The following is a 26,425-nucleotide window of genomic DNA, read 5'->3' as shown; positions in this document are numbered from 1 at the left end:
GCAAGAAGAACAGGTTAAAGATGACAAGGAGATAACTGGAACAGAATTTGTTATTAGTTTGTAGTTGTATGTATATTATCAACTGTTATGGATGCTGGTATATTCCATGTGTATGGCTCAGTGGAGAGGGTGCAAACTTTAGGAGGCATGTTTAAATGGGGTGGCTAGTGGACAGTGTTGATTAAACAAATGAGAATTTAACACTAGATTAAATACAAAACTGACTAAAGTTGTTTGTGCATCTGAACACCTTGATATACACTGATGCTACTTTGCATTAATATAACACCTTTGTAATTCCAGGATCTCAAAGCACTTTACAACTTGAGAGTTTTAGTTATATGATCACACATTTTTTTTTCCACAGGATCCCTGCTCATTCAGTGAACAGGCAGGATCTGTTCTAGGGATGAATCAGGTTTGTACAGTAAAGGAGGCTGTTGTCTGTAAGACTCCTATTTCATTTCTTACTGAAGTTGGAAGGTGTGTAATGAATGAAGCTGAGAATTACAGCAGTGAGATGGTCTCATAGTTAGTCAGTTGAATGCTTCCCTGGAGAATGGGATTCTATCTGCCTCTGCCACAGAGTTCCTGTGTGGTGCTGGGCAAGTGACTTAGACCAGACTGTTCACAGGTGCTCAGTAACTGTGTGAGCCTCATCTTCTGGTGCCTGATTTGAGACCCTTGGGTCCGATTTGCAGAAGTGCTGAGCACTCATACCTGAAACTGCATTCATTGGGAGTTAGGTGTTGAACACACTAATTCGTAGTTCTCTGAAAAATCAGGTCTTGGGTATGTCAAATTGCACACCCAAAATTAGTGGACAGTTTTGACCTTAATCTCTGTGCCCCATCTATAAAATGAGGGATAATACCAACTCTTCACCTTAGCAGAGTGTTGTGAAAATCAATGAATATTTGTGCAGGTCTCAGATACTATGGTGATCTAAGCACCGGAGAAAAGTCCATGAGGAAATTTAATAATTCTGTCTTCAGAGTAAGATTTGAATAGTGTGCAGTAAATATAGCCTGGAGCCATGCACTGAACAACAAGGAGAAAACCCAGGAAATGAGGAAGGCCTTCAGAAAATGAATGTACAGAGTGACCACCTGTAAAAGAGGTCTTGATTAGCATCACATAGGAACTCTGTGGCAGAGGCAGGGATAGAATCCAGGTCTCCAGGGTAGCATGTAACTGCCTTACCAGTGAACACCCTCCATTCTTTGCATGGGAGGTAGGAGTCCTGTGGAAAAAGTAGTGTGTGACCATGTGATTATAATGGTACTGTAGTTCAAGAAAGGTGAATTAGGTTGCATTAGCACCCTAATTCTGGCATTTCCGAACCTGAGTGCCTGACTTGCAAATTTAACACTGTGTTTTTCACAAGTTTTTTGTGTAAAAATACATGACAAAAACCTGGGTAAACTTTACTGTGTAGACAAGTCCTTTATCTCATATGGGAACGGGAATAGGCTGTACCAATATAAGCCACTTTGCACTGGTATAACTGCCTCAACAGTATGGCTTGTAATGGTATAAGTATTTCCGTGCAACAGATCACATTCTTAAACAGATAGTTATACCTGTACAAAACCTGTGTGTAGACCAGTCTCCAATTCAGTGTCGAGGAGAAATGAATCCTATATTAGGTCATTTTATAAGAAGTCCTTTCCTGCTCGGGCACATTGTTCTTATGCTTCTACTTTGTGACTCATGTTTTCTTTTGTTATCAGAAACAAGTCTTAGTAAAAGGACTTAAAAGCAGATTTAAATTCTATTTTCACCTTGGCTTTTGGTGATTAGCCACATCATCACCTTATTTATAATAATTGGTAAAAAAAAAAAAAACAAAAAAAAAACCAAAAACTACATTACTGTAGTTAAGGTTGGCTGGTGATAGCTTGTGCCCTCCCAAAATGTCAAATTCAGCAAAAGTCAAACTTGAGAAAATCAAGAAATAGGTTCCCATGCAGCCGTAACTCTGCATCCCCTTGGTTGGCAACACACAGTGGTAATTAGGTGCATGCCCTCCAGCTGCATTTACTGTTTCAGGGGTAGCTGTATTGAATGGTGGAGGAAAGCTTTTTTTCTGTTTGCTTTTACGTTATAAACTCTCTGGTCTTTAGCCCCAGATACTCTACATGGCTGATGTCCGCTCTCAGATTTAGTGTGTTTCAGCTGCTATGACTAGTACAGACACGGTTCAGATGTTTCAAGATGATTCAACAAAACAAGGGAAGACTAATTTTGACATTTCTCAGGTTTTTTTTTTTTCTCCCAAAGACAAAACAAGCAAATGGTGGGGTGTATGTGTGTGGGGGAGAAATAAACCACATTCTCCTTCCTCAGTTCACTTTGACATCCCTGATGCTATCATATTTCTTCCCTTCTGTTCCCTATCTCTCCTCTTCAGTGGTTTCCTGCAGCTGGATTAATACATTCTTCAGACTCTCTCATTGTCATAGAACCTTCTGATGCCAATATTCCATTCCCTTTCTAGGGAATCTCCTTCCCTGGAGGTTTTCCAAAAGAGGCTGGATAGCCATCTGTTTTGGATGGTTTAGACCCAACAAATCCAGCATCTTGGCTCTTGCAAGTCCCTTGTAACCCTATGATTCTAAAGGGACATGCAGCTTGTTAAATGGTGGTAAGAGTGGGAAAGCGTCCTTCCATGTGTACTTCATTGCACAAGGACCAATTAATATATCAGTGTGAGGCTAAAATTGAAAACTGCCCCCATCTTCAGTTTCCACAGGCATGCAGAAGAAATGGGTAACTAAAGACACTGAGCCAATCACTTCACTGAACTCTTCTTCCAGCTCTGCTCACCCTGTTGTGCCCGTGCTGCACTTTGGGAAAGGTGCAAGTTACTAGTTCTGCATGCTTTTTCTGTAGTACAGCAAAGGTACAGCTGCCTTTCATTGATATTTACAAGAAAATCAAATTCAGAAACCAGCTTTCATTTGTAGTCTTGGGCTGTCTCTGCTGACCAGGAAGTGTTTCTAGGATATTTGAATGTGGGTCAGGTCAGATCAGCAGCTTGATTTGGAAGGAGGGAGCCTATAATTTTTTTAAAATGTGATTATTTTTAAATTCACTTGAGATGCAAGTTGTCCTTGCTTAGACTGCTTGCAGGAGAGGCTAGCCTATACTGCATGTATACTGTGAGAAGGGGAAATTCCTGTTCACACTATAGCATAAAATCCAGTTACAACAGTGTAAGAACAGCCATGTCTGAACATAGTCCTCATGCTCAGCTCTGCCAGAACTTTGTTAGTGAGTTGTTGTTTTGAACATGTTTTTATCTAACACATTTTTTTTTGCGCTACTGTGGACAGGGCTTGTGAATAGTTATATTTAACTATTGTAGGGTATAGAATGAACCCACAGAATTGCCGTGTGGTTCTCCGCCAGCTGGCTTACATGTTCAGTATTTTTGAATAAATGGAGGAAAAATGTTTGTAAAGGAATGTAAAGGAATGCCAAAGGGTATCCTGCCCCACCCTTTGTCTCCTTTTCAGCACAAGGTCCTCTGAGACAGAATATTGGACCTGAAGGTTCTATAACAACTGGCAAATCTCAGTTGATAAAATAATAGGTTTGAAACCTTCAGCGTCTTTGATCATCCCTATCAAGGAGCCATTAATTTGTTGACATCGTAACTTTATCTCTGTGCCTGATTTTATGTTCCGAAGTAGATGTCTGGCACTTCTGACTTTGCTCACTGAACTAGAATATTAATTTCTGTATCAGGTGACTGAGCCTGATGGGAATCATTGGAGCTGGATGGGGATTGTTAGGTAGATATTTTAGTCCTCCCTGTGCATTGTGATGGGATCCTGAACTATCCCTGACAAGTATAAAGTCTCAGCTTTGGGTATTTCTTGTGGTAACTCCACTACTTTCCTTGGTACGCTTGGTGACATGAGACAAGCTTTCTTAAATATTACTTAACAGTTGTGGGCTTAAACCTAAAGCAAAGAAAAGTTATCTTAGGTCTCATTTACAAATCAGATTCTTTAGTTCCTGTCCTCTTTATAGCTGCCCTTTCTGTTGATAGTTAGTTATGTGTCTTGTCACTGCTATTTTCTCCAGATTAACCATGCCCAATTCAGCTTTTTCTCATATAGGCTTATTTTTCCAGTCAGTTTTATTGTTCCCTGAATTTTCATGTCATTTTTGACATGCCTCAAACTGAACATACTACACCTCGAGCCACTCCTGGATACAGCATGTTAATTGTTGCCTGTTTCACTCAGGATAGTCTGAGTTTATACAGTGCGTTTTAAAAGATAGTGTTGGATAACTCCTTTGCATTCTGTTGTCCTGTATAACCCCCGAGGTCCTTCTCAATGACACTATTGTCTAAGCAGAATTACTCTCTCTAAGATGGTGTCAGTGTACTTTTTTGCATTGTTCAAAACTCTTCTTTAATCCATTATTGTAGCTTTGCTATAGTTAGATTAAGACCAACTTTCTCTTTAAAGCTTGATCCTTCTAAGGGCTTGTCTACACTTAAGACACTACAGCAGCACAGTTGCACCACTGTAGTGCTTCAGTGTAGACACTGCCTGTGCTAATGGGAAGGGTTCTGAAGGTAGTCTCTTCACTGAAGAGCTACAGCAGTGCAGCTGCAGTGCTGAAGGGTTTTAAGTGTAGACAAGCCCGCAGATTTCCTTGCAACTTGGTGCCTCTCCTAGGGGCACAGAATTCTGTTTTAGCGATTCAGATTTAGGGCCATTCACCACGGGGCTCCTCAGATACAGCACCTGAAAAAAACCAACCCAGCTTTTCTTAAAGTTGAGAGATTCCAGAAACCTTTCTTTGGTCACAAGTAGAGATCAGACTAGTGCTGAGATCATTATACCAGGTTTCTAGCAGTTGTAGGTTACTCATGTCATGACATTGCCCTTGTTTTTCCTTTTATCTTTACCCCAAGGCTTTCAACAGGTCTGCCTCTCACTATCTCCACCTCAGTGCAAGTGTATACATCTCTGATGTATAAGGCAACACCTCCTCCCCTTTTCCCTTCCTGTCCTTCCTGAACAAGCTGTACTCTTCTATACCAATATTCCAGTCAAGTGAATTATTCCCCCCATAAGTTTCTGTGATGGCACTTATGTCATAATTTTGAGTATTCACTAATATTTCTAGTTTGTTTATTCCCCATACTTTTTGTATCAGTATACAGACATCTTAGATGTTCATTAGATTTCCCTTCTATTCCTTTTGACTCTTCTTTGCCCCTGCTATGATTGCCCATATTCCGCCGCGCCCTCCCCTCCGCCCCCCCAGATTCCATCCTTCACCTACGTGTCCATGTTCTGGACTTCCCTGTGGGCTTTTATCTGCTATCCTATATCAAACGTACTTTAAAGCCCACCTCACTAGGTTAGCCAGTCTGTATCTGAAGATTCTCTTCCCCTTCCTTGGTAGGTGGAACCCCATGTGTTCTCAGCAATTCTTCTTTCTGGAACGGCATCCCATTGTCGAGGAAGCTGAAGCCCTGTGCAGCTCATGAGAAAGTTTGTTATAAATTTGTAGTGCCCTTTTAAATACCAGCATTATCTTAGTTAAGGTTTGGGCTAAGCAATAGAAATAAAAGAAATATGGTTAACTGGGTACCAGGTGCACTAAATAATTTATTATATAAGTTTGCTTAGAAATAAATGCTTAGTTCAGTGGCTAGGGAAAAATATAGCAAAGTGAGAAAAGGAAAAAAACCTTGAAGAGAGCAGAGTGTAGCCCTAAACTGCCTCATCCGTCTTTTGGTTATTGGACCTTAGCCAATGACATCACTTGTGTGTTATAGTGTATAAAAAGCAAGGTTTTCTAGGGGTTTCTTTGTCAAAGTTTTCCTTACTCATCTGGAGTTACACAATGATGGGAATGTACTTCCCAGGCCTGGCCCTGTTGTAGGTATGTTGGACAATGCTTATATTGTTGCTAGGATATAGAATAAAATAGTGTATATTCTTAAATTGATATTTTGGTTGTAACCATCACCAAGTGACCAATGAACTAATAAAGAAGTACTGGTGTGGAAACTATTGATAAACATTAATAAACTTATGAAAATTATTTCAACAGGGATAAATGGGACTTGGTGACAGGGAAAGGAAGAAGGGTTGCAGGGCTTGGGTAAGAATAAAGGAGATAGGAACTGGGGGAGAAGGAGGGAACAAGACTGAAAGGGTCAGAGAATGCGAGGGGTAGCAGAAGAAGATGGGGACTTAGGGATAGCGGGACCTGTCAGCGGTGAATTCTTCCCTTCCCTGTATTTGCTGCGGTCTTGGGAAGCCCTACACTCTGTTCAGGGGTCTGAGTCAATCTCCCTTCTTGCTGTGTGTTCTGGAATTTGGGGGACCCTGCTTCTCTTGAGGTGTCTGAGCTCCTTCCCCTGCTCCTCCATAGGAGCTGGGATCTGTGGTGGGGGAACTTAAGGTAATGCACTTTTAAAAACATGAATTCCAGAAAATGAATAGTTAGGATACATCTCACCCCTGTGTGGGGAAAGAGGGGCTTGCCAGAGTGCGGGGGAAGGACCCAGTTTGGAGGAGGGGCTGGCTGTGTGGACCTAAGACATGGCTGTGGAAGCCTGGCTGAACCAGGGGAAGGAGTCCCAGCTGGAGCTAGGTAGCAGGAATGAAGGGCCCAGCTTGAGCTACATAAGTAAGGAAGAGTGTGGCCCTCCAGTAAGCTGTTGCCTGTGATGTGTATAGAGCAGCATAGGGCAGGAGACAGCAAGGAGCAGCTTCTTACAAACTAATGGTTTGATGGGAAGGGGTGGGGGAGCTTAAATGTTGGAGTGGGGGGGCCTACATCACTGGTTCTCAACCCAGGGTATGTGTATCCCTGGGGGTACTCAGAGGTGTTCCAGGTACATCAACTCATCTAGAGATTTGCCTAATTTTACAACAGGCTACAGAAAAAGCACTAGCAAAGTCAGTACAAACTAAAATTTCATATAGACAGTGACTTGTTTATACTGCTCTGTACACTGAAATGTAAGTACAATATTTATATTCCAGTCAATTGATTTTATAATTATATGGCAAAAATAAGTAAGCAGTTTTTCAGTAATAGTGTTCTGTGACACTTTTGTATTTTACGTCTGATTTTGTAAGCAAGTTGTTTTTAAGTGAGTGTAGCTTGGGGGTTTGCAAGACAAATCAGACTCCTGAAAGGGGCATAGTAGTCTGGAAAGGTTGAGAGCCACTGGCCTACGTATTGTGGGGCAGAGGTGGAGAGTAAGAGAAACACCAGTTATCTCTCATGTGTAAAGTTACTGTGACAACTATGGTTAGGGCCCTACCAAATTCATGGCCGCGAAAAATGAGTCACGGACTGTGAAATGTGGTTCCTCGTGAAATGGAACTCTTTCCTTTGGTAAGACAAATGAGAGGGACTCAGACCCAGATCTCATATCACAATCACAGTTCTTCCAAGCTGCTGCAACTAATTCCTCCACCATTCAGTACAGCTACACGAAACACAGTGAATGCACTTGGAACGCATGCAGATAATTGCCAGTTCCAAGGGGTCAGATTAAAGTTGCTTGGGTATTTACCTTAACACTATTTCCTGGTTTTTCAGAAATCTGAGGTTTTGCTGACCTCCATATTCTGGAGCTATTACCAGGCAACCTTAACTCAGCATTAACAAAGTTTTTTTTCCAATTCAAATTGTACTGTATGTGTGGTGTCGATTGGATTGTCCTCCACTGGGCACATCTGTTTGTATCTGCCATAGTGTAGCTGTTCATCACGTACACAGGTAAAGTTTGAATGGCAACTATTTTTTCTTCGGTTCTGGATCCTTCTCTAGGTTAGAGGTTTTTCTCTTCGGCTTCACCCACCCTGACCTTAGCTTTGTTAAAAATGTATATTTTGAGATTGAATACTGACTCATTAGAAATAAAATGAATGTAGATTGCTGCGAGAATTGTCTCCTGTACTATGTCCTGTGGCTACTCCCGCTCTGGGATGTGTTCCCTGTGGGTAGGGGCGGAAGAACTTGTTTAGGCCATGTCAACAGTGCAAACTTTGGTTGATGCAACTTTCAGTGGCACAAGCCCCCACAGTTAACATGTAGCTCAGGCATGTGCGTGCTTGGCCACTTACATCAGCACTTTGCATCAACAAGCACTCCTGGTAAGTATGCAAAGTGCAGTGCATCATGGATAGATATTCCAGTGTACTATGCACCACCTGTCGGTGCAGTGCCTTTTGAGAGATTTTCACAATATGTTGTGGAGTAGAAATGAGTCACTGTGGGAGCTAGGGGTCAAGTTCTCATCATGCAACTGTCTAATACATAATGCCATCCCTATTCTCATAGCTTTCATTTTTTTAAAAAAATCCCACAAACCTGTGTGGTGCTTGTCACTTATCTGTGGCAGAAACATGGAGCTCACACACCTCTGCACTGTTGTCACGAACATTGCAAACACAAAATGCATGATCCTCTGATGTTTTCAGAACCACAGGAAGTACCCCGACAACAGACATGACAATTTCTTAAGCACATGTTGTTAAGGGCCGCAGTGAAGAACAATTCCCATTGTTTGCATTCGCAGAGGAGCTACAGATGGTGGACCACCACTTTTGGGCCTGAGAAATGAGTACTGACTGGTGGATTGCATTGTAATGCATGTTTGGGATGACGAGTGGTGGTTGCAGAACTTTCAAATATGAAAGGTCATGTTGCTGAATCTGTGTACAGAACTTGCGCCAGCCCTCCAGTGCATGGCACCAGAATGAGAGCTGCATTGCCTGCTGAGAATCAAGTGGTATAATGCTGAATTGCCATAGGTCAATGGGAAATCATTTTGGTATCGGAAAATCCACAGTGGGGGCTGTTTCATGCAAGTGTATAGTGTACTAATCATCTGCTATGCAGGACTCTGACTCTCAGCAATGTGCAGGACATCGTAGATAGATCTGCTGCTATGGGGCTTCTGTACTGTGATAGGGTGATAGATGGCGCACATATCTGTATTCAGTCCCCAGCCCGTCTTGCCACAAAGTCCATCGATAGGAAAAGGGCTGCTTTTCAATGGTTATGCAAGTGCTAATGGATCACTGGGGGTGCTTCACTGTTACCAGTGGGGGCTGGTCAAGGAAGATGAATGATGCTCGGGTTTTTAAGAACAGAGGACTGTTCAGAAAGCTGCAAGCAGAGACAGACAGGTTTTTCCTGCAAATGGTAATCTGCCAATGTTGAAATGTCGATCGTGATCTGGCTCATGAAGCCATACACTGGCCACCTCAACAGTACTAAGAAAGGATTTCGCTACCGGCTCAGCAGGTTCAGAATGAGTGTTTACTCACAATTAGATTTCAGTGAGAAAAATATCCCAATGGCTATAGCTGCTTGTGTCTTGCATAATATTTGAGAGGCAAAGGGTGAAAAGTTGCTCTCATGGTGGAGGTGGAGCGGCTGTTTGGGAAAAACTTCCAACACCAGTTGTGGAAAAAAATGTCTTTTAGACATCCACCACTGTTAAATTCAACATGCAGTTCAGACTCTGCACTGGTACCAGCATGGCCCCAAAGGGATCAGACATCTACTCTGACCAGGGAAGCACCACTGGTTCATCCTGCACTCTAGAGCAGTCTGAGACTTACATCTTCCCAGAAGACATCTTTGCTTTCCTTTGTCTTCAATCTCATTTCAAGTCTGACTTTAGAGAGAGACATTGTTACATCAGAAAAAGATACCACCTTGAGGACATGAGTCTACTCTCCTCTTCCATCTGCAAACCTGAGTACCCATCCATTGATACCAGTGGTTCAGCTGGTTGACCAAGAACCAACCTTCTCATATGGTAAATTGGAGGACTCAGATGAGACTTCAACCCTACATTGGGAACTGAGTCTGGACGGAAGTTTGAGGTTCTGTTCTCCACCCAGATATGATTCTCTAAGGGATGAGTGTTCCCAATGTCATGGGTTACACCCCAACCAGTTGACCCATTGGACTGGCATTACTGGGGTCCTGGGACCCTTACTCTTGGCACCCCGGTTCCATGTGTGCACCTTATCTACCCTCTCCTAGCCAACACCAACCACCTCTCTTGGACTGTGAGGAAGAGGAAGTGGAGCTGGATCCAGTGGTTAAGACAGATCTAGCAGCTATTTTATTGTCTTCCTTGAATGAGATGGTCACCCCATCTTTGTCTCCACGTGACTATCACAGGTAATATGAGGCGCTCTTGCAAAGAGTGATGTCCAAGCTCCTGATCCAGCTCGAAGAGGTTCGAGAATCTCAACTTGAACCGTTATAGTTCATTGCAATCCTGGTCAACAAGGCTATTATAGACCCAGTTATGGGTAATACGGAACATTCCCGCCTCCTGCAGTCCCACCCCAAAAAAGGCTGAGAAGTGCTATTTTGATCCACCTGTAGGAGTAGAGTTTTTGTTCACACCCAACACCTAACTCGGTGATGGTGCAAGCAGCTAATGAGAGATGCAGGCTGCAACACCCCAAACAGCACCTTTGGACAAGGTGCTAAATGCCTCGACCTCATAGGGAGAAAAGTTTTCTCCATGACAAGCTCCAATTCAGAATTGCTAACTACTAGATCCTATTCACATAATTGGTGAAATAGTATTTTGCTACGTTGTTGGACTTCAAAGACCCATTCTCTCAGGAGAATAGAGCCCAATTCCGGAACTTAACTGATAAGGGTAGAATAATTTAATAAGAAGACAAAGATCCCAAGCGTTATTCTGGATAACTGTGAAAAAACTTTTGGGAAACTGGCAGATCACTACATCTCTGCTGTCATTTTAGATTTACGAACTTTGACTCACCCTTTAATGTATTTTACCTGCTTTAATCTCTCAATAACTCATTACTTTTCTTAGCTAATAAATATTTAGTTAGTTTTTACTAGAGAATTGGCTGCCAGCATTGTCTTTGGTTTGAGATCAAGAGTACCAAATGATCTGGGGTAAGTGACCCTTTGGGATTGGGAGTAACCTAATGTAATGTGATTTTTGGTTTTAATAACCATTTATCACAAAGTTCAATTTGTCTGGGTGGCAAGATAGGCTGGGGGGTCTAAGGGGACTGTCTGTGACTCCATGATAAGACTGGTACAGTGATCCAGGAGTTCACATTTGTTACTGGCATGGTGAAATCTAATGATAGAATATACCAGCTGTTTGGGATGTCTCCCCTTGTTTTCTGACAGTCTGCCCTGAGATAGGCACTCACAGTTGTGAGCCACTCCAGGCAACGTGACAGTGCATATGAACTGTTGAGGTTCTCTTGGGCTCCCAGCCCATCTCTAAGGGCTTATTCAGCTGCCCTGGACTGGATTTATAAGAATCTGACAGGCTTAGAACTGATGCCAGGATCAGAAGCTCTCATGGGATGGGAGGGTACTATACCCATCTCAGTTCTGTTGATTTTGAAATTCATGGATCTGAAGACTTCTTTGCTACACAGCCTCTGTAGGAGATATGGTGTCACAAGTTCCATCTGATGCTCCAATAAGGACTGCCTATAGTCTACAATCTCTCTAACCCTTGAATGCAAAGACAACAGGATACCTGGAATCCCTCAGAGAATTAAAAGGGTGCATTGCGGAGAAGATACAAAGTCTGTATGTCCTATTTCAGATTTAGAGCTTGATATGACAGGCTATGAGAACCACTTTGATATTCCTTGAATCAGACATCATTAACATGCTGATGGATCTGTGCCTCTGATCTCTCGTAGGAGGAAATTTTGTTAGCATATTATTGGACTCTGGGTTACCCACCTTCAGTTATAATTAGTTTGTGGTTCTAAGCCAGGAAGGAGACTTTCCGGGTGTAATTCTGGCTCCACTATGGAAGACAAAGTGCCTGGGGTTGGGTAGTGTCTTTGGTAGGCCCTTTTACGTGTAGTAGAAACACAGAGCGGCACTCATCCTTCGCTTTATTAAGCCTTCCTTGGAACCAAGGACCACATGAGTTCAGTGGAGCATTTGGCCCAGCATCTCATAAGGTCTCAGTACACATACTTCTGATTTCTCTCATCTTGGTAGGAACAGTTGCTCCTAATGATTGAGACAGCATCATCTACACTTAATGGTGTATGAGGTTTGCTTCCTGGCCACAATGTGAATGAGATTTGCTACCTATCATATAATCTGGACAGTGAGGTTCATTGTATTTGGCTCTGGGTTCCAGAGACGGAACCGTTTCTAATTTTCAGAGGTGTAGGAGTCCCCTTCTGTGCCTTAGCCATGTATGTCTCTTTACACATACCTGTGGAGTCAAAGCTGGCCTCTCTCAATAAAACTAAACTGTACCTTACCCCTTGGTCTTTCTATGGCAGCAGGTGTTCCATTAAATTCCTAGCTGTCATGATTATTCTCTCTGAATGGTTGGGTGTCTCTTCGTGTGTAGACATGAACCTCAATAGAGTGTCCACATGGTTCTTCCCTAATAATTTGCATAAATGGTTACTTTCCTACTATTTAGAAGATGTGAGGCCTCTTTGGTCTCGGTCCCTTCTCCTGGGGTTGGGTAGTAATTTTTGTTCTCGGAAGTGGGTCGCAGTGCAATGAAGTTTGAGAACCTCTGCTCTAGTCAGTTGTATCCAGGAAATTTCCTGTTCATACAGTTCAGTGTCATCATTGGATGTCTCCAATATCTCATCTACCAAGGAAAGATGATGTATTGATAGCATATTTGAAGAGAGTTTTTCACTCAATAGTATAAGTGCAAGGGATCCATTTTATATTCTCTTGTTCTACAAGTGGGGTAAATATCCCTGGGAAAAGGTTTGAGGCACTCTGCTTGTGTATGGTTCTGATCTAAAGACAAGCAAATTGTAACATCAATATTGCACTCCTTTCCTACACCAAGAGCAGGAACTTGTTACGAGGTTTTTTGAATATTGGTCCAACTGGTACCAAGTTGATGTCATTTGCTATGATTTGAGATGGGCAATTCTGTCATCAGTATCATGGTGTTTGCTATTAATATCCATAAAGTCTTGCTTTCCAAACAGCTGGGTCTACTGCCTGTGAGATAAGGCAGGAGTCTTCACCCAGGTTCATTGTTTCTCTGGTCAACACCTTGACTCTAGATTGCTTGGTTTCTTGATTGTTATGCTGAAGTCTAACAGAAAAACAAGAGTTTGTGATCAGTCAAACCTGCTGTGTCTTGAAAGAGATCTCTCACCTGGGCAGTGGACCTGATAAAGTCCTCAGCTGTTGTTTTAGACTGTTTAAATGAAGATGCCATTCTTGATAGCTTAGCCATTAGGCATGTATCTCAGTAACTATCTCCTTCAAGTTGCATTTTTACTGAACAAGTGGTCCTGCTCACATCTCTGTCCCAACAGTCTAAAGTGTCTGAGATTTCCATATCTTTTAGACCTCTAGAATGTCTGTCTGTTCCTGGGCCTCCTTTACGTTCAGGAAGAACAGGTATCATACTTTTTTGCATATTCAGAGCTTCTCTACAGGTTTCCCCATCACTTGGAGAAATGGAGCTTAACCGAGGAGCCAGTCCATCAAGGTCCAAAGGTTGTCCATTTATCACACTACGTCAATCACAGTTACTATGACCTGACAGGGTTTTATATTCCTGGAATTGTCAGTCCTCATCTAGGACAAAGGCAACATTCATGTCATGTTGTCTTCATCACATCCTGTTGTATGACTGATACTGCAGATATGTGTGTGTTTTGGAAAAAATTTTCCTTCATTAAGATTTCTTTTGGGAGAGCAAGATCAGTCACTTCTATTCTGTCTTGACCTGGCATCCAGAGCTGATTTTTCTTTGATAGTTTTGCTGTGCTTTTTACCTAAAACTCTTCAGCCCACCTTCCTGTGGGTTGTACTACTTGTTAAATTCACACAAGTGGGAATATACACAGGCCACTTGGAGACATGAAGGTTGCATACTCTGTAAACACAGTTTTTTGAGATGAGCCTCTGCCTTTTCACAGTCCCTGCCCACCTTCCCTACTTCTTCAGAATTCCCGAATTAGTGGAAGGAACTGGCTGGTGGTTGGGGCCACTCCCGCTTTTGTACACTCAGAACCTTTCAGTATGTGAGGGAGCGGGAGGGGGTGAGTGGGCCCCCGATGGTGACTGCTTTTGAGAAGGTTCTGGAAGCTCATGGCATTGGCGCCGTGATCCCAGAAGTGAATGTGAAGAGGCTCATCTCGAAGAACTCTGTTTATAGGTAAGTTACCTTCATTTTCCTTGCGTTTATGGTTTTGAGTTGTAGAACAAGTGGATTTAGCAACCTTCGCTGTTTGCAAACAATTTTTTTTTATGGGTATACGTGTGATTTTTTTTTTCCCATTGCCTATCTTAACCTAAGTGAGGTGCTAGGTTTTATAAATGAATGTTTTTAAAACTGTTTAAATTCCTTTCCTGAAAGCCATAATAGAAGTGTATATTGCTATTTCGTATTACTACAGCAAATGAGGTAAAAAAACATGAATTTATATAAGCAGCTTCATAAATGGTTAAATTAGTGTTATTTTGCTTTTCACTTTATAATAATTTTCAGATCTTCTTGATATTTCCAGGCCCTTGGACTTGAGAGTGAAATTGCTTGTTTGCCTGCAAAAATTAGAAAAAAATCATGGTGATATAATGAAGGTAAGTGTAATGTCATGTTGATCTGGAATCAGGATCCTAACTCTCAGGATTTTATTCCTACTTTGAAAATGAGACTTGGGTTTTTTTCCCCCTCCCTCCAGTGTCATGTAAGTAACTCTTTTAAGTGTATTTACATAAAGAATCTAAGGTAAATGTGGTGTTGGAATAATGATATTTAAGTGATATAAAAGTAGGAAAAGGAAGATAAAAATAGCAGCTCTGCCTAACGTTTCTGGGCATGTTTCTGTACTTGCAATGGGGTTGTGCAGCTCCGTCCTTTCCAGTAGGTGAAATAGCTTCTTGCATCTGCAGGTCCCCATTTAATATTATCATAGAAGGCACATCTAGAGAAAGAGCATTAATATTGAAAAGGTGGTTGTACAGAGCTACTGAAATTAGATAGTAATAATTTTTGTTGCCTCAGTCTGCTTTACTTAAATATTCATAGTTAAGCCTTTACCGTGTGCTTTGGCAGAATGAATGCCCAGATGTATAAAGTATTTAAATTTGTATCTTTTGTAGCTCATTACCCAATTTTTTTCTAAAATGTATAATTTTACTTAAAGGTGACCTACAAGAAACTTAACAAGTTGGAGTGCCTTTTTTTGTTGCTTTGTGTTGTAGAAAGGAAGCCTGGATAATTTTTCCCTGCTTATTGTCCTTCCTAACCCTCTGAACTCTGTTTGTGTTTCTAAAAGCGAGCAATGCCAAGTCTGCTCTTTCCTGGCGTTGCTGGTGGACTCTTGTCTCAGAAATGTATTGTGGGCTCTTACTTTACTTGACACAGTAGGTACATTGACTCTACAATAAATACATCCTTTTTCCCATGTGTTAGGAATTTGAGTTAAATAGGAGTCAACAAGGTTGTAAGCTGGCTGGCTGGAAATCCCTTATGCTCTCAGTTATTTAGCTGTAACTCTTTTAATGTCATAACTTCACTATTCTCCAGTACTATGGCATTTTCCAGGATAGACAAGAACTGAATTTTAAAGTTTAAAAAAAAAATTGACAACTTTTCAAACTTCCTTTATCATAGAAAGTCAAGCCTTTTCCCTTTTGTAGGTCATATTTTTAAACCTTAGTTTCAATGGTGTTTGAAATTTTCCAGGTTTTTAATGATCCTATTCATGGCCATATTGAAATACATCCTCTCCTTGTTCGAATCATTGACACACCTCAGTTTCAACGCCTGCGATATATAAAACAGCTGGGAGGCACTTACTATGTTTTCCCAGGAGCATCGCACAACCGCTTTGAACATTCCTTGGGGTAAGGCAATATTCTCATGCATACAAATCTCCTCCTCCATTTTGATTTCTCTGCCAAGGTTATCTTCCTTTCCACCAGTCTGGAGTGACTGTAGGGCTGGGCTGGTGTATTGTGTCTAGTTGAAACTTAAAACTAGCATTTTAGACAATGAGGATACCACTATCTGAATTGTTACTTAAGGTTTGTTTCCAGAGGTGGGCAACAAAAATTACAAAAGGCTTTGAGAAACTTCTGTCTGAGAGTGAAAAGATGGTGGTACTTCTCAGTTTAGAGATGAGAGGATTTGATAGTGGTAATAATAGTGTAGAGAAGGTAAATCATGCATTAATCCTTCCCTTTTTTCATAACAAGAATAAGGGGTCATTCAATGAGATTGAATGACAAATGTAAAGTTGATAAAAAGAAATATTCTTATATAATGCATAATTAACCTATGAAACCCATTGCCGCAATATATAATTAGGGCCAAGAGGCCAGAAGAATTAAAAAATGGTTAGGTATTCTTGTGGATAATGAGAACATCTACAGTTGCATAAAATAGGATTCAAAATAAGGGATATAAACTCGTGCTCCAGGGCGTAAGCCAATCAATAACTGATTATGTTAGGAAGGAACTTCCATAATCAGGTTATTGCCTAGTTGTTCGCAGTGATTTTTTTTTTTTTGCATCCTCTGAGACATCTGGTTACGGGCCACCGTCATGGTGCTGCATTGGATGGACTAGTGTAGACCATTCCAATGTCTCTGGAGGTTGGAGAAGTTGAAGGAAATAAGGGCAGAGATCCAAGCAAGAGCAAGCTTGTGCAGGGACGTGGAAAATGAGGATAAGGACTTTGACTATGTGGTAGGTGAAGGAAGTCATTGAAGGGGTTTGTGTTGGAGTTACAAGAGGAAGATGACTTCGGTAGCAGCAATTTTGACTGACTAGAGTGGGAAGAGGGGAGAATACTGTAATCAAAGTGTATTCTTATGAGGTTGGGATGGAATTCTTGAGGAGAGGACTCCTTGGATGTGAAATCTGTTGCTTGTTTCCTTCAAATATATATTTTTTCCCGATGGTGTAGGTTTTAAAAAAGGAAGTAGCTAGCTTCCATAACTGGACTGAAGTTTAGGTTTTGAGCATCTGTTGCTGCTCTCTACTGCACTAGAGCTATGGTTTGCAATAGCCAAGGCAGAATTGAATTGGCAATTTCTCTTGTTTGTTTACTAAACCTCAAATTATTAACTTTCTCATATTTTCTGCCTGGAACAGGGTAGGCTATCTGGCAGGATGTCTGGTCCAGGCATTACACGAAAGACAGCCAGAGTTGGAAATAAACCAGCGAGATATTCTCTGTGTTCAGATTGCTGGACTTTGTCACGATTTGGGTAAGCAGCTCTTTAGAACAGTTGTTTGGTAGCTTAAAAGGTTGCTGGATGTGACGGAATGCACCCATGTATTCACCCCCCTACATGCTATTGTAATAATCTTCGTACAAGGTATGTGGGTATGATTTAAAAACTCATAATTTGCTTCTCAGTATTGTCCTGATAAAATGTGTGGCAATGCGGTATGTGAAGTTATAAGATTCACCTGTATGATGTTATTAAGACATGTTCCAAACCCCACATCCCTCACCAAGCGGAAGTTGGCAAATAGGTCTGTCCTAAACAAAGGAATGTGTGCTTGCCTTAATTTGCATTTAAGCAGTAAACAGAGACTCCAAGTAGGAAGGGAAAACAAAGAAAGCTTAAACAGGTGAAAAAAAAGAGCAGGGAACATCATTCCACATCAACATTTTGTCTCTTGGTTCTCAGCTGGAAATGTTTTTCAAGAGTTAGTAGCCAGAACACTGCAGTTTTCCTGACACTTCTTGGAAAGTGTGCTAGGATCTTCGATTTGCACTTGGACAGAAGGGAGAGAGGATGAAGATGGACAGAAGGACCTTTAGTTTAATCTTCTCTCTGAAGAACAGTCCCTGTAAAGTTGCTGTGTCCATTTTTACTCCAATGTCTGCGTTGGTATAGTGTACTTACTGCATTTGAATCTTCTTCTCCCATTCTGTGAAGAGCAGTACAATGAAATGAGAGAATACAAATTCACACAGTTCCTACTTATGTTTTTGCTGACAAACATGTTTCAAATTAAGCCTGTACCCTCTTTATTTTTAAGGTCATGGACCATTTTCACACATGTTTGATGGAAGATTTATTCCACTTGCTCGCCCAGGGCTGAAATGGAAGGTAAGTATTTTACACCGGGAACAATATGCAAGCGAAATATGCCACTTAAATATTTTTTTAAAGGAAAAGGTAATTTACCTTTAAATATATGGGTAGCCAATACTGCCTGCTTTTGTGAGCAGACAGTGGTGGTCTAATCTGAGTGACAAGCATATTTACCATGATTAAATGTCAAAAAAGGTTTCTCTCTTCCAATCATGGTGATACCCTTGTTCTTTTTATTCTGTCTCATAATATCCAAGCTACGGAGGAGCAGAGGGAATTTTCCTTTTCTTTGCACATACTCCTGGCCATTCTTTCTTCATGTGAGCCTGGGGCAAGAGGGACTGAGGAACATTAGGGGTAGACATTTGTCACCAGCTGTCTCCCTGAGCTGTGTGTAGGAAAGCTCAGAGACCCTGCTGTTCATGCACATACACCCTGACTCTTGCACAACAGGGGATGAGGAAAATAAAATAAAACAAATCGTGAAAACTTGGTTAAACGTCTTTTTGTTTAAATTGACCAGTTCCAAGTTGGCATAGTCCCTTAATGTATATGGGTAGCTTTGCCCACAACCCAGATTTTATAGGCATAAAACATTAACTGTAGACAGAGTAATGAAAGCAGATATTGGATTTAAAAATGCTAAAAAGGCAACAGGATGTTCAAAATTTAGGTTTCAATTTTAAAAAATGGACAGGTTTTCTAGTTATGTTTGGAATTTTTTTTAAATGTAACAAAAATGTTTCCCTATATTCTCTGCAATCCTCTTTGTGCTAATATGTGAGAAGTGGAAAGAAAACTTGTTGTGAAGAATATTTTAACCTAACAGAAAATGAAGTTGGTCAATATCAAAGTTAGCTTTCTCAGTAGTGTAACTTTCCCAGCAGTGAACCTCCTGGATATTAAAACACATGCTTAACCAGCCCAATAGTCAAAATTCTACACACATGCACTGTGGACAAGTTAACATTAGTATGAGAAGCTTAACTTTTTGCATTTCCTGAGGACTGCCTGGTCCAATGGCTAGAACAGGTCCTTGACGTTAGTCTGTTCCCAGCTCAGACATTATTTGACTTTGGCTTAGTCTGATAGCAGCTTGTGTGTTTTGATAAAGTAACATCATATACTTTCTGCAGCATGAAACTGCTTCTGTTCAGATGTTTGAACACCTGATTACTTCCAATGGGCTAGAAAAAGTCATGGAAGATTATGGTTTTGTCCTGAAAGAAGATATGGACTTCATCAAGGAACAAATAGGAGGACCACTAGATACAACCCCATGTCGAGGTTTGGTGAGTCAGTTCGCCTCTTCTTTGGAAGTTATTTTAAATGCTCTTCAATGTAAGTGAAATAAAAATATCATTTTTGCTGCTATTCTCTTTTTGAGCTCTAGCTGTGTAGTTTCTGGGACACTTTCAGGCACTTAAGTTAGGAGGTCAGTGTGAAAAGTTGTTAAACTTTACTTTGAGATGCTTGGATGGAACATGCTCAAACTGCAGAGTGCGTTGTTGTTTGTGGGTTGTTAGCACTTGGTGGATTCATTGATATGCTAAGCACTCAAACCTTCAAGAAGTACAATCCCTGCTCCAAGAAGCTCAAGAACTAAGGCCAGGTTGAAAAGTAGACAGCTACAGGGAAAGGAAATGAGGCAGTTTTTGTATACAAGTCAACTTGTTCATGGCAAACAACTTTGTTTAATTGGGTCTTTAATGGGAACTTACATGTGGACAAGGTAGGGGCCTTGATGAGCTTGGAGTTATATCACGCATAGGGAGCCACGAGGAGGTGATTCAGCAAGAGGCTGACGAACAGGTGAACAAGGCTGGAAGTACTGGATCAGAGGACGCTTTACCAGAGCAAGGGGCAGAATTGTGTACAATCTTGAAGGGGTGACCAAATGGAAACTTGATAAAATGGTGATTGGGAAGCCAGTGGAGGGATTCAAAGAAGGGAGTGATGTGATCGAATTAGGCAAGGAAGGAGAGTTTACAATTATTAATCTTCATAAGCAAAACAGCCAAATCTTATCCTGTTATGCAGATGAAGAAAAAGAAGTACAGATGTTCAGTGACCTGCCCAAAGTTATACATTCAGTCATTGGCAGAGCTGAAACTAGAAACCCTACCAGCATGCTTCTCTGACCAGACTGTTCCTTTAAAGGGAAGCTGTTCTGGTAGGGGAGATTCCAATCACTGCAGCAAATTACAAAGGCTTACGCAAAAACCATACATAATAAATGGAAAACGTCTATCTTGACAGCTTGATACAAAATAGAATTCAAAGATTCATCTTTGTTATGACAAACATTGGTGTTTACAGATAATTATTTGTATTACAGTAATTCTTAGAGGCCATCATCAAAATCAGGATCCCCTTGGTACTGGGCAGTATACAGACACTGTTGCCTGCCCCACAGAGCTTGTGTTCTAAATAGAAAAGACAGACTGATAAATAGACAGACAACATAAAAGCAAAACATTTGTTAATTGCATTTCCTTTTTTCAGGATCTTTTTATGGAATTTTAAAGTTGCCATGAAGGCTAGTATTTGGTTAACCTCAGAAGAAACACTAATACGCATGGAACATGCAATTTACAATAACTGACATTCTCTGATTTTTTTCCAGTGCTTGGTAATTGCTGACTTCTTGAGTGCCTCTGGCCCTAGACTGAAAGGTGCAAATTTTCCATAATTGTCATCCCTGGCATTTGAATAGTACAGAGAGAATCTCTCTCCCCTTCTTCTTATGGTTGGCGGCTTGTGTCAGAGCTTGGAGGAGCCTGCAGGGACACAAACTGTCATCACCATAAACTTCTGTTGAGTGGCTTAAAGCTGCAGATTTTCCTTAATTCTGGTATAACTTGCAAATTAAGCACTCTTGTACCCATTTAATCATTTTAGGGGAGTTTGCTGCTTAAACACCAACTCTAGATACTGATGTCACAAGCTCGGTTTCTGAAATTTAGTCTTATTTCTTTTTGTCATATTTTCTTTATTAAATCAGTAGTTTTGGTGTATTTATCCATACTGTCATGTGCAAAATCAAAATGTATTCCTGACGTCTATAAACACATTCTGAAATTGCTGCTGACCATGAGTTAACCTATTCTGAATAAGCTGTTCTGGTTTTCCAGTGGCCATACCGTGGTCGACCAGAAGAGAAAAGCTTCCTTTATGAGATAGTGGCTAACAAAAGAAATGGCATCGATGTTGACAAATGGGATTACTTTGCCAGGTACAAATCTTCCTGATGTTAGTTTTATTATAATCCTAACAAAAAAATTGCCCAATGCTGCTGCTTTTACTGTAAGTAAAATTTCATTATTGAATGCTTTTAACTCATTCTCTCTGGAATACTTTTAGGGATTGCCATCACTTAGGAATCCAGAATAATTTTGATTATAAGCGCTTCCTGAAATTCGCTCGGGTCTGTGAAGTGAAAAACAAGAAGCATATCTGTACCCGTGACAAGGTAAACTGCATGGGGGAGAACAGAGGATGTTAACTTGTGAAGTATTGTACTCTTGTAGCAGCAGATTGAAAAGCATAACCTGTAATGAAAATGAACGTGAGGTCAATTCTGCTCAGCTAATGGAATGCAACCCTGAAGTGGGTTGCATGCAGGAGCCTAGTGGGTTTGCTAGCATACTGGTGGAGAAAGGAAAGCAGCAAAAATCCCTGGGTTGATGGGAGCCTGAGGAAGCTGGGCAAGGAATTGAAGAAGCAGTTCATTCCGTCCCCTTTCTCTTGTTGCTGCCAACATTTCCCTGAGAGCCTTTTGTAGTAAAGTGAGTGCACAGACCTGGAGCTGAGCACAATGCAGGGACCGCGGGAGGTGCTTCCAACATTAGCACCCCCACCCCTGGGGGGACACACAAAGTGATGCCACAGTGTGAATTTTTTGGCTGCTTTGAGTCATGGACCAGAAATGGATAAACTGCTGTCTTAGGGTGCTTAGCAGGAATGGGAGGAAGTAGTCGCTGCCCCAGGAGATGCTGTCAAAAGTAACACAAGGTGGGAGGGATAGGAGCAGCTCCTGCTGCTACTCTTCTCATGGGGGGGAAAGGGCTGGATGCGTAGCAGTACTTTAGAGGTCTGACTGAGAAGCTAGAGCCCTTGGGGTGGTCTGCCCATCTCACACTGCCAGCCAGCCAGTCACCCTTATCTCTAGTACCAGGGAAAGCAGTTGGTGAGTTGGCTTTTGGATGGGATTAAAATCATAGCCAGCCAGTTTTGAAGATAGAGGGTAGTTTGGAAGCCATCCACCAGTTCCTACTTTTCTTGTCTCTTTCCCAGCATTGCTACAAGTAGCATAGTTTTGTGAACAAGAGTAGCTGGGAAACAGACATCCCCTTCCCTGCCAAATTATGCCTTGTCTGAGGGGATGGTATTTCTCCTTGACTTTCTAGGTTCAGGGATCCAGCAAGGATTCCAACCTCTCTCGGCAGTTCCTTTCAGCTAGTTATTCTCAGGGCCATATGTATTCTACCATGCTTGAGCTGTGTAACTTGCAAAATCTACTTGTGCTACAGAACTTGTTGAATCTAAGATTTCACTTCTAGAAACACAAGTTTTGATTGTTCGTGGCTGAGAAGAGAACTAGTAGTTCAAGCCCTTCCCTCCCCAAATTTAGTCATCTCCACCTTTGCCCACATGATGATGAATTCCTTACCAATGCTAAAAGCCTCAGCCAGTTCCCTAGTGCCAAAACCCAGCACCCACACATTCCTGGGTGCCCAAAGCCCTAGCCATTTGATACCCAGCCGCTTAAGCCTCTGGCTTCCCAGCAATGTCTCCTGTGCAGCTATGCATTTTCAGTACCAAATTCTGCAGAGCTTTGAAAGTGTATTAATTAATTAATGTTGAATTCATTGAAAATCTCTATTTTAGCTTTCCTGAAGCTGATATGGAACTTCAGTTTGCCATCTATAAGTATTGTAGAAACCAGGGAGCCTTGCCACAGAATTCTAGGTCCAGCTTGTCACCGAGTATGTGCGATGTTGGTCATTCTCTGTACCATACTGTTGACCTTGACTGCTTCTCACCCCATATCTTCCAAAGCAGAAGGTGTCCCTTCATCTCAGCATGGAGGCTGCCCCGTCTAGTTCTTGATGGCCCCAACAGCACAGGCCACCTGTGCAGCTGCCTGGAAACTGGAAGGGCTAGAAAGCTACTGCCACAGGACAAGTGGCAAGTAAATTTAACTTGAAAAGAAGGCTTGTCTATGAGTGCTGGTCATATACAGTATTTTGTAAGGTGTTGGCAAATGGGTGAGAGTGAGATGATACTTTTAGATACTGTTGTTTGTGTTTTACAGTGGGGAAGGCAGCTTGAGCTAGTGCATTTGAACATAGGACTGGCAGTGAGGAACTTTACAGTTTATCCGTGCTCCAATTTTGACTCCTTTTGTGACCCTGAACAACTAGTTTACCCTTGCTGCTGTTTTCCAATCTATAAAATAGAGAAAATACCCTCCTCAAATGGGGAGTTCAGAATTAAGTAGTCAGTGCTACAAGGACTGTGCATGCTTTTACACTTAAAGTGCTAAATATTATTTTTATTTTTAAATACTGCAATACACAGCTTACCTTATGGTGATAACACTTGAGAGCTATTTTCCCCTATATCTGGCTATTCTTAGAAGCCCAGATAGACATGGCAATTGCAGGAGCATACTCCCTTTATGTTCAGAAGTTTGAATCCACTCTTTAGATTTATATATACAATATTTTGAAAATCAAACTGCTTTTATTACTGAATGGTGGATTAGCAGCTCATAAATAAAATAATTTTTAGTGATATCCAGGGTCAGAGAAGTTTAGACACCTGCTAGCCAGAGACTGGCATAGGCAGCAGTGCGTGTTTGGCCATAGGGTGTAGAGTCCTAACAGGGCTCAGAGGAAGTAGAATCCTGATGAGAAGCCCCGTCAATACCACCGCCTCTCCCCAGTTACTGGGAGGGGCATGTACTGAGCTTCCTGCCAAGGTGCCACACTTGGAATCTGCTTGTGGAGAGTGGAAAGTATTTTTCGTACAGTCTTAGCTAGTAAATATCAGGTAATTTGTGAGATTGCTCTACTCCCAAGTCAGCTTCTTCCCATCTATAGTAATCATTCCTCTCACCTTTTCTGCTTCTGAAGTTGCACTCACTGACTTTTGTCCTCCTGATTTTGAGGAGTTGAGCCACTGGGCATAATCTTCTGTACAGCCCTCACCTTCCTGAGGTTATCAGACGGGAGATATGCTTGGTGCTAGCTCCTTTGTTGAATAGCCAGTGCTTTCCTTTGATCTAGCATGAAAACAACGTATAGATCAGTACTCCCCAACTTGGTGGACAGCCACCTCAGGGCAGCATTAACTAGTCTATTAGTGTATATCTACACTGCAGTTGGGAATGTGCCTCCAAGCCTGGGTAGACAGACACGTCCTCGATCTGCTCGAGGTAGCATGCTAAAAAGACCAGTGTGAACATTGCAGCATGGGCCATGGCTTTGGCTTTGGCTGGACACCCAGCTTCGCACTCAGAGGGTCAGTTGGGCTTGGACTCGGGTGGATAGCCTAAGCCGCCACCTGTGCTGCAATGTCCAAACTATTATTTTTAGGTACACTCCGAGGTGCAGTGTAAACATACCCTAAATGTCGGTATAAAACCTAAGTAAAATGAATAGAGTTGGGGGGCGGGGGTGTGTGTTAATGGAGTACAGAGGAGCTGTGTGCTCGCAAAGCTTCATCACTCTGTCTCCCTGCAGATGTATAGTGGTGGGTAGATCCCTGAAAGCCGGCTCAGACTTCCCTGTGTGCTTGTATATTGGTTCCTCTTACCGCTGGCTGCATGGGCAGTTTGGATGATACACTACTGCAGACTCAAGCCACAGTCTGCTGGCCAGAGTTTTTCTTCTCTGCTCCTATGGCACTTGGATCAGCCTCAAATGCACAACCCATGCAGTCTGACCTGAGTGGATTGGGAGGGGAACAGAAAAATAGAGCCAGAAGAGGAGAGAAAATAAGACACGAGGGAAAACAATGTGAAGGAGTATGTTTAGCAGAGCAGGCACAACAGAGTTAGGGAGTGGGACAAGGAGATATGAAGAAAGAGAAAACTAGAGGTTCAGCAGTGGTGGGGCAATAAAATGGGAGTGCCCCCTTGGGCCAGCTAGATTAGTGCTGATTTTCTTTGCTGCCACTTATTTGGAGTAGGCACACCAGGGCAGAGATGACCGGTTGCTTGCACTCACCAGTTGATACTGGTGAAATGGGTTGACATTCATTTTAAAGTTGAAACTGGCAAGTATGTTCCCCCCCCCCCCCAAGTCCTCATGAAGGAGAGATTGTGCAATCCTGTTAGGTGCTTAGAGGTATTCTCCTTGTGCATCTTCGGGTGCTATGTTGTATTCCTCTGCTCCAGCTGGTTGTCATATCTTTCCATTGAAAACACTGGTGATCGATGGTGATATGAAGTAAGAGGCACTTCTTTGGTTGGCCAACTACCAGTAGTACTCCCTGCAAAGTACATCCCCATTGCGTAGTAAGGTTTGAATATTATTAAGTAAAGTCTGGAAAGATGTGTTCTGTGTTTCATGTACCAGATCCACACACTCTTGACATGTCATGTTTTTATCAGTTATAACTTGTGCTATTTTCAATTTGCTGAATATGTATCACTTCCTTATTTCTTAATTTATTTTTCTAATTTATTTAAAAACAATTATTAAATCTACTGTATGACTTTCAGAGATATGTGAAAGCACATCTTCCAGACCTTAAACAATGAATTTATATTGTGGCCATAATAGCACGATAGTGTCTGTATAATGACTGAATCCAGACTCCTTTTACTAAATACAGTATGTTGCTGTCTTCTGGTTCTTACTGTGTCCAGAAATTCTCAAGCATGTGTATCAGGTATTGAAGGCACTGTGCTTGCCTTTCTGTGTTGTCTTCCAGGTTTTGATTTCATAAATGGGACATGACCGTTATGTACACCAAAAAAAAAAAGAAAAGTTTAGCTAGTTTGTCTTTTTCTGTGTACAACTGAGCAGTATTTTGTTGACACAGTTCTGTATGCTTTCTTACCCATCTAGCCAGAGTGATGTGGATTATGCTGGACTTTGCTTATGGGTTTTAGTTATTAAGAAATTGTCCCCATAATACATACAAAGTCTCCTATCAAAAGCTTTTTGTGTTCCTGGATTGCTAGACTTCCCGGTGCTCCTATGTGCCTCATCTCCAGGAACAGTAGATGAAGAGCACCTATTAAGAAAATTAGAGCAGATAAGGATAAGTCTACTGTCGGTAGACAGGATACTGGGCTGGATGGACCTTTGGT

At 41.6% G+C, this 26,425-nt stretch overlaps 1 protein-coding gene across 3 annotated transcripts in view; it reads left to right on the top strand.

The window, feature by feature from the left end:
• Nucleotides 1-26,425, top strand: part of SAMHD1 (SAM and HD domain containing deoxynucleoside triphosphate triphosphohydrolase 1) — a 63,818-nt gene that overhangs the window by 4,865 nt on the left and 32,528 nt on the right. For 2 of the 3 annotated variants that reach the window (XM_077832112.1, XM_077832110.1), the window contains exons 3-9: nt 14,550-14,622; nt 15,731-15,891; nt 17,144-17,259; nt 18,044-18,114; nt 19,236-19,391; nt 21,234-21,334; nt 21,463-21,571. In XM_077832112.1, coding sequence (XP_077688238.1) covers nt 14,550-14,622; nt 15,731-15,891; nt 17,144-17,259; nt 18,044-18,114; nt 19,236-19,391; nt 21,234-21,334; nt 21,463-21,571 — 787 coding nt within the window. Of the gene's footprint in view, nt 1-374; nt 419-14,549; nt 14,623-15,730; nt 15,892-17,143; nt 17,260-18,043; nt 18,115-19,235; nt 19,392-21,233; nt 21,335-21,462; nt 21,572-26,425 lie in introns of those variants that run through there. The other variant, XM_077832113.1, reaches the window with a different exon arrangement.

Source organism: Eretmochelys imbricata, chromosome 13 (assembly GCF_965152235.1).
Source record: "Eretmochelys imbricata isolate rEreImb1 chromosome 13, rEreImb1.hap1, whole genome shotgun sequence".
NCBI classification, from domain to species: Eukaryota; Metazoa; Chordata; order Testudines; family Cheloniidae; genus Eretmochelys; species Eretmochelys imbricata.
The sequence above is the reverse complement of the archived record's forward strand: the minus strand, read 5'-3'. Positions and strand labels throughout refer to the sequence as shown.